This window comes from Metarhizium album (assembly GCF_000804445.1).
Source record: "Metarhizium album ARSEF 1941 chromosome Unknown scaffold_10, whole genome shotgun sequence".
Classification (NCBI taxonomy): domain Eukaryota; kingdom Fungi; phylum Ascomycota; class Sordariomycetes; order Hypocreales; family Clavicipitaceae; genus Metarhizium; species Metarhizium album.
In genome coordinates, this window is record NW_024467584.1 from 126,387 (window position 1) to 141,298 (window position 14,912).

General features: G+C 49.9%; 5 protein-coding genes across 5 annotated transcripts; 4 read left to right on the forward strand and 1 right to left on the reverse strand.

The window, feature by feature from the left end:
• Positions 1–2,040: 2,040 nt before the first annotated feature.
• On the forward strand, positions 2,041–2,991 carry MAM_04457 (NmrA family transcriptional regulator; the record flags this gene model as incomplete). The annotated part of the gene is made up of 1 exon (XM_040823255.1): positions 2,041–2,991. The coding sequence occupies one exon, from the start codon at positions 2,041–2,043 to the stop codon at positions 2,989–2,991; it is 951 nt and encodes a 316-aa protein (XP_040678508.1).
• Positions 2,992–4,632: 1,641 nt separating this feature from the next.
• Positions 4,633–5,064, reverse strand: MAM_04458 (uncharacterized protein; the record flags this gene model as incomplete). The annotated part of the gene is made up of 1 exon (XM_040823256.1): positions 4,633–5,064. One exon carries the CDS (start codon positions 5,062–5,064, stop codon positions 4,633–4,635), a length of 432 nt encoding a protein of 143 aa, XP_040678509.1.
• Positions 5,065–8,084: 3,020 nt separating this feature from the next.
• MAM_04459 (uncharacterized protein) lies at positions 8,085–8,654 on the forward strand (the record flags this gene model as incomplete). Its single annotated transcript, XM_040823257.1, has 2 exons — positions 8,085–8,122; positions 8,186–8,654. The coding sequence occupies 2 exons, from the start codon at positions 8,085–8,087 to the stop codon at positions 8,652–8,654; spliced, it is 507 nt and encodes a 168-aa protein (XP_040678510.1).
• A 2,008-nt stretch (positions 8,655–10,662) lies between these two features.
• MAM_04460 (uncharacterized protein) lies at positions 10,663–12,301 on the forward strand (the record flags this gene model as incomplete). Its single annotated transcript, XM_040823258.1, has 2 exons — positions 10,663–10,783; positions 10,857–12,301. The coding sequence occupies 2 exons, from the start codon at positions 10,663–10,665 to the stop codon at positions 12,299–12,301; spliced, it is 1,566 nt and encodes a 521-aa protein (XP_040678511.1).
• Positions 12,302–13,413: 1,112 nt separating this feature from the next.
• Positions 13,414–14,404, forward strand: MAM_04461 (NADH-ubiquinone oxidoreductase 23 kDa subunit; the record flags this gene model as incomplete). Its single annotated transcript, XM_040823259.1, has 4 exons — positions 13,414–13,709; positions 13,800–13,827; positions 13,896–13,988; positions 14,057–14,404. The coding sequence occupies 4 exons, from the start codon at positions 13,414–13,416 to the stop codon at positions 14,402–14,404; spliced, it is 765 nt and encodes a 254-aa protein (XP_040678512.1).
• Positions 14,405–14,912: the final 508 nt, after the last annotated feature.

Sequence of the window (14,912 nt, forward strand, 5' to 3'; positions counted from 1 at the left end):
TACCTCTTGCTTTTATAGAGCTCTAAGTATAGTAATATAACTTTAATTCCCTTAATTTTTATATTAGCTTAGTCTTTACTACTATTCTTAACTAACTATAAGCTAGGCCTATACTAAGTATAAATATATACTATATTTCTACCTTAGTAATATACTAGTCTATAGCTGCTAAGCCTTAGGCTAGGAGGCTAGCTCTATTTTATCTGTTTTTATTTCTATATTACTATTAAGTTAATATTAAGCTAGTAGTAAAGCGCTATATAAATAAAGTTGTTCTTTTTATTAATATTTTAGTATAGTATCTTAAGTATTCTAGAAGAGTAGAATAATATTAATTCTTAGTATTATAGTATCTCTTAGCAATAGAAAGCAGCTTATATATAGTAGAATACTAGCTAGTTATTAAGCTAAAGGTATTACGTTCTTAGTTCTATTCCTGCTCTCTAGTAAATAGCCTCTCTTTTAGGCAGGCTGTTCTCTGCCTAACTTTAAGTTAGAGTTAATTATAATCTGCTAGTAGTAGTAGTCTAAGTGTTAGTAGTCTGTAAACCTTATTAAGCGTTCTAGGTATCTCTCTTTAGCTTTATTCTAGTGCTTCTTTAGAATAGAGCAGGCTTAATTCTAGGCTAAGTACGCTTTATTATATAGAGCGTACTTTTCCCTAATATTACTTATAATTATAGAATATAATTATTCTCTATCTATATAGCGCCTAGCTATATACTAGCTATACTTTAGTATTGCTTTATAATATTTAGCTATATACTTAATGCTATAGTAGTTGTTACTACTTAGCAGGCGCCTTATAGCAATAGTAGTATTATAGCTAATAGCCTAGTTTATAGCTAATACTATATTAGCAGCAGCCTGCTCTTTATATACTTCTATAATAGTATCTCTCTTTATAAGCACTTTACAATATTATTATATTAAGATAAAGAGGGGGGGGAGGCTAGGCCCTAAGCTAGATGCACTCTAGCTATAATACTTGCCTATAATTATAGTCTTTTAGCTGTCTTTATAGCTTTCTTTACTGCTATTATTACAGCTTTCTATAACTATCCCTAAGTGTCCTTAAGTTATAAAGGTATTATTGCAGTTAATTGCAGCTTTAGTTGTAGCCTAGCATACCTCTGCCTTAGTATATGCTTAAAGTATTGCTTAAGCTCTCTTAAGAGTATTACTCTCTAGAATATAGCCTATAAGTTTGTTATATACTTCTTTTTAAGTATTATTAAGTTAGTCTTAAGTTATAGGCAGCCTATTGCTGCCTAGTTCTTATTTATTAAACTATCCTCTTTCTATATTTAAGTAGTAGCAACTCTAAGTAAGCTCTTTATTGCTACTATTAATAACTATTAGTATCTCCTCTACTGCCTTGCCCCTAGTGCAGCTGCTGTACAGCATTATAGGTAGGGGCAATTAAGTGCAAGAAAGAAGGTCCTTATGTTAGTTTGTATTTTAGAGGCAGTCTTAAGCTGGCGCAGCAGTGCTGTAGACTAGATGCTGAAAAGTTTTAATATAAATAAATATATAAGTTTAAGTAAGTATTTTATATAATATTAAAGTTAATAATAATTATAAGATATATATAGTAATTAACTATAATTATAAAGATATATATAGCGCTACAGCAAATCAGCAGAATGTAAATTAGGAAAATTGTAGTAGCAGCGTTTGCAGATGCAAGCTAATGTGCGACCGTAAAGCTGCGCTAAATTAGGAAAATTATAGTAGCAGCGTTTGCGGATGCAAGCTAATGTGCGACCGTAGACGTGCGCAGCGCTGCAGCAAATCGGCGGAATGCGAATCAGGAAAATCGTAGTGGCAGCGTTTGCGGATGCGAGCTAATGTGCGACCGTACCCCGTCCCCGCCCCCGCCGACGGCTCCAAGTTGTCAACGTCTGGTAACATTGAAACGGCGACATCTCGGAACTGCTTCCGCAAATCCACCGTGTGACACCAGACTTCACGAATACCACTCGGCCCCTTGCATAACCACACCGAGAAAGGATTCGAAGCGACTGCGGCTGCGGCAGCATGGCGTCTTCAGATCCAATCAAGAAAGTCTGCCTCGTTGGCGCAAACGGAACGGTAGGCTCCGTCATCACCAGAAAGCTCCTGGAAGTCGGCTGCTTCCATGTTTCGGTCCTCCGCCGCTCAAGCTCATCATCCGCCTCCCCAACTGGTGTCACCGAGATATCCGTGTCGCCCGCCCTGGAGCTCCAAGAGCTTACCGAGGCTCTCTCGGGGCAAGACGCCGTTGTCGCCGCCATCCCACTCAGGGATGTCTCGGAGCACCTCCGCCTGGTGGAAGCCGCCTTCAACGCCCGTGTCCGCCGTTATATCCCCGCAGACTACGGTAGCTGTGACGCTGCCAGTCCCCAGGCACAGCACCACTTGAAGCTGTATCGCGACAAGACCGCCGTGCGCGTCAGGTGCGAGCAGCTTGCCCAGAAGGCTGACGAGGACCCGACTGGTGCCGGTCCGTTTACGTGGACATCGATCATCTGCGGCCACTTTTTCGACTACGGCCTTGCCAGTGGTCTGCTCCATTTCAACCTCGACACGGAAACGGCCCAGATTCTCGATGCGGGCGACATCAAGGCCTCGGCGTCTACTCTGGGCCGCGTCGGCGAGTCGGTCGTCCGCGTGCTGCAGCGTCACGAGGCCACCCGGAACCGCGCCGTGTACGTCCAGAGCTTCTGCCCGACGCAGCTCGAGATCCTGGCATCTCTTGAGCGCGCCACGGGCCACAAGTGGCATGCCCAGTACCTGGACTCGAATGCGTTTCTGGAACGCCAAAGCCAGCGTCTGGAGGCGGGTGATGCGGAAGCCATTGAGGAAATTGTGTTTGTCCTGGGTACTGTCGATGCCGACTGGACGCGCAAGGGCGGCTATGCCATGGACCTGCTGGGCCTGGAGGATGAGAATCTCGACCAAGTAATTCGCGACGTGGTGGCCACCCACAAAGCAAAAGCGCAAGATTGACGATGAAGTTGAAGTGTCTCGAAGCCTCCAGTCTGTCGAGACAAGAGTAAAGACACATGATGTATACAAGGATTACTTGTCTCTATGACTCTTATTGCGCGTGCAGCAGCTCAAACTGACGCCTTTGCGTCACGACGTGAACAAGGGGCTTATGAAGTCTTGGAACCGATGTTGGAGAATGGAACAGAGAAAAAGAGCATACTATTCAAGCAATGCAATGCAAATTCCTTGCCATCTACACCGGCCTAGTTTATCACGAGAAATAAATTTCCCAACTACCATCTGCAGATTGCACTTTGTGCTTGCTTTGTAGTATCAGAAAATCGAGAAAGAAAAAAAAAAAAAAGGGGTTGGTTCCAGGCGCAAAGCTCATATTTACAAGTTACAAGATACATTTAAACCTTTGGGAATCGTCATGAGTTGGCGCGTTTTGCATTTCAATTCTTGTAGCGAAGGCTATAAGCGACTGTCGCACGTGAGCACGGCTCATATCCGACTATTGCCAGCATCATCCGTTGAGGCTGGCCCAGCCGCAGATGCACAAAGGGTGTAGCTTTACAGGCCGCAGCAAGGTTCAAGGCAGGAAGGGTCAGAGGCCTTGCGGCGTTAATGACCTAGATGCCGTGGCCATCCATGTCAGCTTATACATATAGAGGCTGTCGTATATAGAGAGCTTGTAGGTCGAGCCGTTAAATCGAGCCCTCCGAAAACCTTGGATATTGTACAAGATGTTCTTCAAATAGCGTCATGTTGCCCTAGTCTATTTATTGAGCCTTTGTCACTTCGACAAGGAGACGTTGGATAGAAGATGTGCGACGAAGGGCACCACGACTTGAGGTGGAAAGAGTTGTTTGTTAAATTCAAAGACGTCAGCTACAAGACGCCATGTATGTGGAAGATGAAGGCGGCTGGGCTGAAGTAGCCGCAATGCCGCTTTATTGGACTCGAAGCCTTGGGCCTCTGTTGTGATTCGTGACTTCATGATGGCCTTGTGCGACACATCTTTTTCCATGTGTAACAGAATAGTCTGTGCTTTCTTGCCAAGTGCAGTATTATACGATTTGGAAAGACGCGGTTAAGACGCGTGAAGTGTTGTCACACGGATGTTAAGTGACACAAGGGCTATAGTCACGCACGAGACCTAGGGCAGTGTAGCAAGGACTGGTCTTTAGGATCAGGGCTTAGAGCAAATAACTCATATTCCCATGTAATATCGTGTGGTCTTAAAGGTCCTTCGTTCCTCAATCTAAAGGACCTGACCAACAAGGGCTTTATACACATAATAGTGCTTGTGTGTATAACCTGACTAGGCAATAAAGGGGTGTCGCCCTTTATGCCTTATAGGCTTGGTGCCCGAGCCCACTGGTGGCCAATGAGGCCATCGTGATAGCTGCAACCTTTGTGCATTGCAGCTAGTCATGTGGTTGGGGCTCTTCCGTGTAACAGGCAGCAGGTTTCTGCACAAATAGAAGCCTGCGGCCGCAAGGACCGTTTCGAAAACCAAGGAACCCTTGATACCAAAGTGTATTGTATGCTGAATGCAGCCGAAGTGTTCCAGGCCCGCTGCAACCACACTACTAGACTTCTAGGTTCATCGTGGAGATTGTTCTCTGCACATGTGACAGGGTACCGGTGATGTGTTCAATTGATACCTTCAAACTTTGTTGTAGGGCTTAGCAGGAATCCATCCAGCGATAACATGTTGTAGCGTCCGTGTTCATCGTCTCCAATGGGCCCGGGCTGAGGTTCATTTGCCAGGCGGCTAGTAAAGCCTCTCGACAGCAACAAGCCAGTAACGCTTGCCAGTCGGATGGCTTCGATGCACTTGCTCGTCAAACCGCCGACTTGGCCAATAAATGTTGTCCAAAGGACATGGTCCAGGCTGTCATAATCGTCATATCGCACCCAGCCGTCCCGAAGGTGGAGTTTCCCGGTTAGGCTCTGCAGGGAGTAGAGGTTCAGGCCAAAGGGACAAATGTCCGCCTCAGCCCAGTCAATCACTCCGGTCAGGTGGCAGGTCACCTCGTCGACGAGGATATTGCAGGTGCCAAAATCTTTGTGGAGAAGCACCATCGGCAGCGAGAATATGGCATCCAACGGGTGCACTTCCGGATAATGCGGTGCAGCCGAGCTGGAGGGACCTCGAGCAGCATTCGCAGCTCTCTTTCGAATTTCTCACTGACCTTTGCAATATAACTTTGGTCAACGGGCTGCGGAGCATTCCAAGCAAGGGCAAAGAACCTATCGGCCAGTCAGTGCCTAGGCGTCCGATGGTGGCCTCGTAGGTGATGACCTCTTACCGTGCCACATCCATCATCAGTCTCTGGCGTCGAGCTGCAAAGATTTCAGCCGGAACTGAAGGACGTACTCGAGATTTGGCCCGGCATAAACGGAGTAGCTGCAGCTTCCTTGCACGTCGACAGCGGTTGGCCTGCCCCCAAACAGCTCCTCTGCCCGCGCATCGCACTCTGAGCGACAGGTGGACGATTTCGCAAAAAGGTTGGCGATTTCGTCCCCGACAGAATACTGTGAATATACCATGAGGCGAGGTTCCTGCCGTGTGGGTATATGATTAAACGAGGCGAAAGACGGACTTCTTTCGACTTGCGGCGTAAAGCGGGCGACTGTCACAGCAGACCGTCCATCTAAATGAAAAGCAAAAGGGAAGAGCAAATGCTACGCTGGCACTAAGAACGTGGAAAGCATTGAACAGACGCTGACCCAACTCCCAACAAAGGGGATAGAGAAGTTCACGGGGTGCAGAGTTCAAGGTGTTGGAATAGGCGAAATGTCACGTGCCATTGCGTGGTAGGTACGTAGTCCCCCAACATACCAAGTACAATGTGCTAGGAGACAAGGAATGAACCATTTGCTATATCACAACACAAAATTGTATGGCGCTTGGAGCCATGATGGCATGATGGCATCCACGTGGCCGAGTCGCGGGCTACTTTTAGGCCCGGTGCCACTCACTTAAATACAATCCGGATCCTGCGCAAATTTTCGAAACTTGCAGGGAGAATGCGCCCTAGCTACTCACACAAGTTACAACTCACAACGGCGGCGAGGGCGCCTTGCCCTTTGTGGCCCAACGAAATTTAAAAAAAAAAAAAAAAGACACACAACCGCTGTCGCAGTCTCCTCTCCCGATCCTTCTCTCACCGAGAACAACCACATTGGAATCCAGATACAAGAGACACGTGGCGCTTCGTGACGCAGCTACCAAACTGTCCATATGAGAAATCGTGAAAAACACCCAGCGCGTCGACCCTTGCGACTTCCATGGGGAACGCCACTGCCGGTCTGATCGCCGAAAAATCCCTCCCAGCAGGCTGGTGCTACGAGTCTACGGCTATATCGAATGACTACTCCGTACATCCGCCAACGCGGAGTTTTGCCAGCCATCAGCGCGTCCGCGCATTCCCAGACGGCCTCTGTTCACCGCCACTATTGATCCAGATACATCGATCTCCAAGCCAACACAGGATGATCATCAAGACTCTGTCGCGGACACTTTGGTCAGTCTTCTGGACTGCATGGAGCTCGTAAGTGCAGGGAGGGGGAGACTTCTTACACGCAGGAAAATGCGAAACAAGACGCGAAAACAATCAGGATGTCGTCGTCGGCGTCGTCGTTGACAGCCAGAACCACAATGGCTGACGCGAGCATTCCCGCGCAGAGAGCGCCGTCTATCATGCATTGATTGGAGGGGCACCGCTTCCGACGGCTGGATAGGTAGACATGGTAACTATTCCAGCAAATTACAGCCAAGGCCTAGTCATGTCAGGGCCAATGGTCGCCCCATCTGTCGTGCCGCCTGGGATGACGTACCGGGAGCAGCAAGGCGCAAACAAGCCCATTTCTCAAATGAAAAAGAGGGATCGAGAGACCAAATATGCCGAGGCTATAGCCAATTAAGGAGATCCGGAAAGCCACTTGCAATCCCATCGGACAGCTCGTCGTCTGAGCCATCATGTATGTCGAGCCAAGTTGGTTGTAGAGGAGAGTACGGGGCGGGCTTGCTGACTTGAGCTCGGTCTGAGGGCTCAACCAAGTAGCAAGGGCGTAAGAATAGCTCTGGCTTCCCGAGAAATTTGACTCTATTTTCTGCGGAGAGAAGGCTTGGGCTTGCATACAGAAAGAGATGACAGATGCGGAAACCGAAGCTGCAGCATGATGGGAGCAGCACCATTAAGTACTCCAACACGTCGGTCAAGATCTCATCCGTTCTGTCTGCGATCTATGCGAGTTCATTCTGTTGCAGCTGAGTGCTTGGAAAAACAGCATCTAAGTTACGCGGTCCGTCCGTCGAGGCCGCAGTCTTCAGTTAGTGTTCGCAAACCAACCACGTTCACTTCCTGCGTGCAGTCAATGTGCAGTCGTTGATCAATCATCTTGGGCGCAAAAAGCACACTCGACAGCTCGACAGTCTTCTCCTATGCCTCGTGTTTCAGTCCGGCCTCTGCTAATGCTAGCTGAACAGCCACGCTTTTCTGAGCATAGCTGCGGATGTGCTCCAAACGCGTGTAAGACTTCCTTTCACATCAAGGAGCAACTCGCTTTGGCGCAATTGTCTCGGCCTGCTCAAGCTCAGTCTGCAAACACCAAGTCGACCTCCGGCTTCCCGAGATGGCGGGTCTGGGTCTTGGTGCAGACGATACGTCATATCCTGGTCAAGAAGGTTCTTTGTCGAATGTTCTGACCCCAACTTACATCCATCATCACAGCCCTATGAGCAGCTGTGACCAGGCATACGAATCACGGCTTTGCGGGGTATATCACGGCCTGAAAAGCTCAATCGTCATCCGTCTGTCCATCCTCATACATCAGGTCATGTTTTCGATCCACTCGTCCAGTCGGAGTGTGTCCAGTCCAACCTTCCTGCACGTCCTCTGACGTTATACGGGGTATTACTTGCATCTGTCCAACGACTCTGCTCCTTGGCATGACTACGTGGGAGTAAACGAGGGCGGCCTTGAAAGTACAAATGGTCTCGTTTCCCCCGAGAAAAGAAACTGTCTCCAAGTGTCTCCGCAACCCAGACAAAGACACCAAAGCTCTCCGTTTCCACATCAACTTGATCAGTATCAAAAATGCGCTTCTTCGCTGCTGCCGTGTTCCTCCTCCCCGGGTAAGATGCCCTCACCCTCGCATCTTCAGATGAAAGTATCAGCACGTGATTGACCACCGACAGAGTCTCTCTCGGAGAAGGCACAGTGCCGCACTGTAAATCCGTCACGTCCACGGCCACGGTTTGCAGCACCTGTCTTCAGCCGGCATGCCTTGCCATCGAGACAATCACCCTCTTCGCCGACTGCCCGTCTCCTGTGCCGACTACCACCACCGCTTACCCTTGCTCCGGCACCAAGTGTCCAGGCGGGTGCAAGTCCACGTCTTACAAGTTTGTGGCTCCTCCTGCTCGAGTCACCGAGGCGCCGAGAGCGATGATGACGCCCAACCTATCTTGCGGGACCGTCACGTCCACTGGCACGGTCTGTTCTACTTGTCGTAACCTGGCCTGCGTGTCAACCGAGTATGTTACCGTCGGGCATGGGTGTCCTAACCCGCCCGCGACGAGTCGGACGGCGTATGAGTGCGGAGGAGGTTGTCCTACAGGTTGTGGGGAGACGTCGTACATTACGGTTGCCACTCCTTTGGCCTAGCCGATTGCGGTTTACTGAGTCCTCTGGCCAACGTGTTTTCGTCTCTGCGTACCGCAAAACTAGTCTTGCTTGGGAGCGAACAAGCAGCATCATCAGTTTGTGTACCGCAAGAGCCTTAGCATTTTGGCCTGCGAACAGAAGTGGTAGTGAGCCAAGCGCCAAGGCGAAGTGAGAAGTTTATCGACTCGTTTCAAAATAAAAAGAAAATTTTCTTAAAAAAAAACCCCCCAATGTGATAGCATACACTGGTTTGTCATGGATCAAGCAAAAAGTGGGAGAGCCCGAAATATGGGGTCCCCCAACCACAGCACGATCAATCTGAGTTGGTATACTCCGTACACGGTAGTTCGCTCCTGTAGACTCGGTCCAATAGTAGGTGAATTGCGCCATAGTAACTTACAGCTTCATCAGGCAGCAAAGGTCGCCTGCTCTGTTGTCAAAGCTTCATTCCATTGGAATAGGACCCTGCAGATCCAAGGCCCACAGCTGTATTTTGGGCCATTGCCACGTCGCGGATCTGACGTCGCATGAAGAACCGGGTGGGTACAGGAAGATTTAAGGCCCAGACATCCCAGCGGTTATTACGCAACGGTTCATAAAAATAGTCAGATGAAAAGCACACGACGTGTCGGTCGGTCGCTGTAAATGAGAGACAGTGTCGACGCGAATCAAGGACGTGGTATCGAATCTCGGTGGCACCTATTGGTAAGGCCGTGGACAGATTTAAAAATTGCTGCAATACTCTTCGGCGCGCCCAGCATGGGCATCTATTTATACGTCTGCACATGGTGGTAGTACTCGGTTGTACTCGGCAGCACCATCTGACTCGATTCGTCAACTGATTTAGAAGAAGCGAGTCATGGTACCCGGCGTTCCAAGACATCCAAGCACCTCTTTGGAACCTGTCAAGGGGTCAAATAGCCAGTCGGCATCGGCAGCAACAGCGGCAGAGGAAGGTTGGCTCGGATGCAGGTGAGTGGTCGGACTCAGCCCCAAAGGTGACGCTGAGGTTTACGCTGCATCCACTTGTTAATCTCGGCCCTTGGGCGAAACAGTGCCAGATTGAGTCGAGTCACGAACGATCTGCCGAGGGCGACAACCTGTTGGTCATGGCCATGGTCATGGTCTTGGTGATGATGACAGCGAGCCGGCCCAACGAGGATCGGAGGACGGATAGCACTGAGCCAAGTTGTCGGTAGTAGGTCGCACGGATGCGCCGTCTTTGCTTCCTGCGCTTTGTGGACTCTAAAGTCGAACCCTAGCGTCGTGGTTGGTCATGATGCGCAGGCTCTCACACAAGCAAGCTGCGCCAAAGAGAAATCGGGATTGCTTTGTTGGTGTGTGGTGGTCGTTGGTGGTAATGGTTATGATGATAGTGTTGTTCTTTTTTTTTTCGCCTTGCATCCATCAAAGGTGCGTCGAAAGGAAGGAGCTACCGCCGTTGGTGCCGGCTTCTATCCCTGGGTTCCATGCTTGGCTGTGAAACCGTGACGTAAGCACCGCCCACCCATATTTCCTGCACGTTGACTCTGGAGTCTGAACAACGCCACGACGCCACGGAACGCGGCATCCGTGCCACTTGGCATCTGGATGCATGACCAATGTCGAGGCTAGGGCTTTTTTCTTCTTTCCCTTCATCGCGACCCTACTTCAATAGCCTTTAGTCTTTCCCTTTTCCTTTTTCTCTTTCGTTTGTTCGCTTGCTCTCAATGTCATCCTTCGTGTCCATGTGACGCCGGCTTTTGTTTTCCTTGTCCTTTCACTCGAGGCTTTCAGTCATTGCCCCCGTCCACTTGAAAAGAACGAGGGCACCGCCATGACGGAACCGTTCCAACTTCCCACCACTGCGACCAGGCAACAACTTTCGCTTCATCAGTCTCGACGTCGTCAAAGTTTCCCTCCCTAGCGTCAACATATCCAACTCACCCCGGCACAAGACACTTGGGCTCCTGCATCTCCTCTACGTCGGTGCCAGCTCTCACGCTCACAGCTTCACAACGCCCCGAAAATGGAGGCCAGGTCATTAACCGAACTTAACCGCATGGCAAACAATCCACCAAGATATTCCGAAGGAATAGGCACGCCAGCTCCACTTGTTTTGTACATCTCTCGTGTGCCGCAAAGTAGAGGTAGTCGCTCGCATGCATTGTTTCGACCTGTCGTTCCTTGCTCCATACCTAGGTAGCTAACATGTATTCGCAGATCTCATTCTCACAACTCTCAAGCCTCAAGCGAGGAATGTGACGGCAACCGATGTCAAAAGCGCTCTCTATTTATTGCATGTGGGGGTGTCTGATTCCGAGCCCGTCCGAGATGAGAATGCTCACCGTTCTAGCGAGGACGGCAGCTTGTCGCGCATCACAATCCGTCGAAAACCTCTTCCCCAGTCAGCCCGTCCTCTATCCCTTGATAGCTTGTCCGGTGGGAGCCGAAGGCACCAGCCCTTCCTGCCCTCAGATGCCGCCGTCTTCGAAAACACACAGGGCTCACGCATTTCTGCTCCTTCAGAAGTCCCGGAACGAACGGCTTTAGGATTGCACACAGGTATACCGACGAGAAAGCCTCTTCAACCTCGACCTTTCCCCGGAACAACAACTGAGACGTCTACTTCTGCCCAATCGATGGTAATGGAAGGCTATTCCAGTCCGGAAAACCGTGCAGAAGATGCGCCAAGGAGCCATGTCAAACCAATGACAGCGCCTCCGCGCGATGAAAGTGTAGCTATTCGCAATGGCAACCAAGCCTACCCTTCTCGCCCACGGGCCGTCTCACAACCTCATAGCAGACCCCTGTTCCCTCAAAGTACGGCTGTCACACTTAGGTTAATCCGACAAGATCCAAGCAGCCAGCTCACTTGGGACGTTGGATATATTAGCCTGCAGCAGCTTACGTCGACTACGGGCTCAGTGCAGCATCACCCATTTGACATTACGATAGTAGCATCTGGATACTCTGCATTTCGCTCCTCGCAAGCCGAGACCTTCAATCGTCAGGCCGCCATGGCATACTCGGACAGTATCGGAACGGTCGCAAAGAAGGCATTTCGAGCCATGAAGCAATCTGTGAGCCGCGACCGAAGCAATAGTGCGGCGTCGGCAGCCTCAAATGAAGGCGGGGTTTTTGTGATCCAAGACTCCATTGTTACATCCGGACCACGGCCAAAGGGCATGGATCCTCGCGGATACACGTTTCTTAGCCCATGGGGGGGACAATGCGCCTTCGAAACAGGCGCAAGTGGCTCGATCCTTACGTGTTTTCACACGCCCGCTCCGTCGCCGGGTGGCATCCACAGCAATTCCTCGGGCGAAACCCGCCACTCGAAACCCGATGCTTCTCAGGTCAGCAGTCTGCATTTCAACCTTCCGATGTCCGCGGAACATGCCAAGGCACCCAAGAGGGTAATGGGACACTTCAGTAACATGTTCAAGGGAGGTAGCGGTTCTAGTTCCGGGAGTGACGATTGCAAAGAGCCGTCCTGCGCCAGCCTCGGGGCTGAACGCGCGGGTGGCGGCTTGCATGGCAGGGAGGCAAAACTGGGTAAACTAGAAATCACAGCTGAGGGCTTCAAAATGCTCGATCTGTTGGTGGCAGCCAACATGGGGGCGTGGTGGACAACATGGGAGAAGTACTGTCCGGTCGGCGCTTGACAGATGCGTTTTTGCTAGATCTCGTCCCCATGTGTCGAAAGGAAAATCCAAGCCCCCCAAATGATGACGGTAAAGATGGTGAGGGCGGCAAGATACCAGGCGCCAGAGTCTTGGAGTAGCTTTGGCAAGCGATTTAGAAGTCTGATTTTGTTGCGATTGCATATTCATTTTGCATGATTGTCTTCAGCGTAGCCACATATCTTGTTGTTATGACAGCTAATTAGAAACTTGATGACACTGAAACTTGGGGTTGCATATTCTGTGTCCAACATATCGTCTTTCTGGCATTTTGCCATCTCCATCCAATCCAATCACCGGAGGAAGTGTCATGTGCCGGAAATGGCGCTTGCCCCGGCTCAGCTTCCCTAGGTCACTTGCTCTCCGACTTTTGCTCCTCGAGGCACAATATTGACACTTGCATTGAAGCAACGTAATTTGTAACTCAGAGATTAAAAGATGTGGACATGAGGACATGAAAGGGAAATGAAGCTGTGGCAAAAAAACCCGATACTTGTTTTGAAAGGCAGCGTGCATGCTCGTCTGGACACAAATGTTACAAGCTGGTCTCACAGGTTGAAACAATGCACAAGAATCACCAGAAATAGCGCTGAATACAATATCAAAGAAAGACAACAACCAGTTCAAGAATTGACCCGTCGCAAGGCCTCATTGTATGTCTTTATATGCTCTCCCTCTCTCGTCTTGACAAGTAGTGTTTGCATTTAGCATCATTCCACTTTACCCTCACAGTGGGCCCGTAATGGGCATGGACGCCTGGATTTACAAAGCCGTTATATACTTATCCAGCGAAAAGAAGTACTACGTACGTAGTGATAAACCCAGCTGCATCTGATAGCATTTGGCGACAAGTTTGCCACGTGGGGGGAGACAGTCACGTGAAATCTCACGCGGACGGAACCACCAATCACATCCTTAACATTGTAATCCCGCAGTAACAAGCCTCTCAAATCGAGGCGAAGAAATCCAAATCGTTCACCATCAATCACCAGCAGACTTGCACCGTCCCATTTGGCAGCATCACCCAGCAGTGCATTGTCGAACCGCCGACTCTAGTTCCCCACCACTGGGAATTCATTCTGTCTGTACATCCAATGGCGCCGGCTCTGCATGCCTCGGCGGCCATGCTCGCGCGACGAAACCTCACCGGAGTCCCGAGCTCCACCAACTCGCTAGCAGTCGTGGCTAGCCGGCTCGTGGCCGCGCAGAAACATCAGACGCGAGGATATGCTACGCCCGCGGGCCCGCCCCCCAAGAACTTCCGGACAAGCAGGCACACGGAGTGGCCGTGGGACAAGGAGACCACGTTGGATCGGCTGGGCAAGTACTTCCTCTTGACCGAGATGGCAAGAGGCATGTACGTTTTGATGGAGCAATTCTTCCGACCCCCGTATGTGAAATGACCCTGTCCAATAATCATTTCGAAGCTCTCATTGTGACGCTTCATATAAGCCTGACGGAGCTGACGGGTGGTCAACAGATATACCATCTACTACCCCTTCGAGAAGGTATGTCAAAGACGAGTCTGGCATTATTAGCCGTTGGTCATGGCGATAAATCAATTGAAACAACGTAGGGTCCTATCTCCCCCCGGTTCCGTGGTGAACATGCTCTGAGGCGGTATCCTTCGGGCGAAGAGCGCTGCATCGCCTGCAAGCTCTGTGAGGCTGTACGTTCATTTTGTGGATACACACTTTTCTTTATCTCGGGTTCGCGAGAAGCTAACGGACGATATAGATCTGCCCGGCCCAGGCCATTACGATTGAGGCTGAAGAGCGTGCCGACGGATCCCGGCGAACCACCCGCTACGATATTGACATGACGAAGTGCATCTACTGCGGTTTCTGCCAGGAATCGTGTCCTGTCGATGCCATCGTGGAGAGCCCCAACGCCGAGTATGCCACTGAAACGAGAGAAGAGTTGCTATACAACAAGGGTGCGTTGAATAACACGATACACGCCATGTCGTGTGGGTGGCTTACTGACGTTTCCCCCCTTTCTTTGATAGAAAAACTATTGTCCAACGGGGACAAGTGGGAGCCTGAGCTGGCGGCTGCCATTCGGGCGGATGCGCCATATCGATAACCTTACCACACCTGACAGCGTCGTTTTACTCTTTTTTTGGTTCGTGTAGAAGTGGTTTGGGGAGCGTTGGCTGGGCAGCAGGAAAAGCTAGGTCACTAAACACGTAGCAGTTGGTGGAAATTTTGTACAAAAGACGAGAAAATTTCCCAAATCAAGTGGCTAATGTGATGCAGCCCTTCGTGCCCTTGGTGTCACCGGCTCCAGTGCCGTTTTCCATGCTGTATTGTCTAGTCCACGAATCAAACAAGGCCACCACATTAGCTTCATGATGTTATTTGCATTATTTGCAAGTTTGAGCATATATTTTAGCTTACACCCGGCCGAAATAGGACCTTCCTCGAGCTCGCCACCAAACAACTACATGATGATATTTATTTTCGGCATCTCCACTTCTTCCTCATAGCCACAACTCGATACCCGAGCTCTCATCACCACCCATCCACCATTAGCTTTACCCAACCTCATCGGAAATGAAGGAAAAGGAAAAAAAATACAAATAAAATAAAAG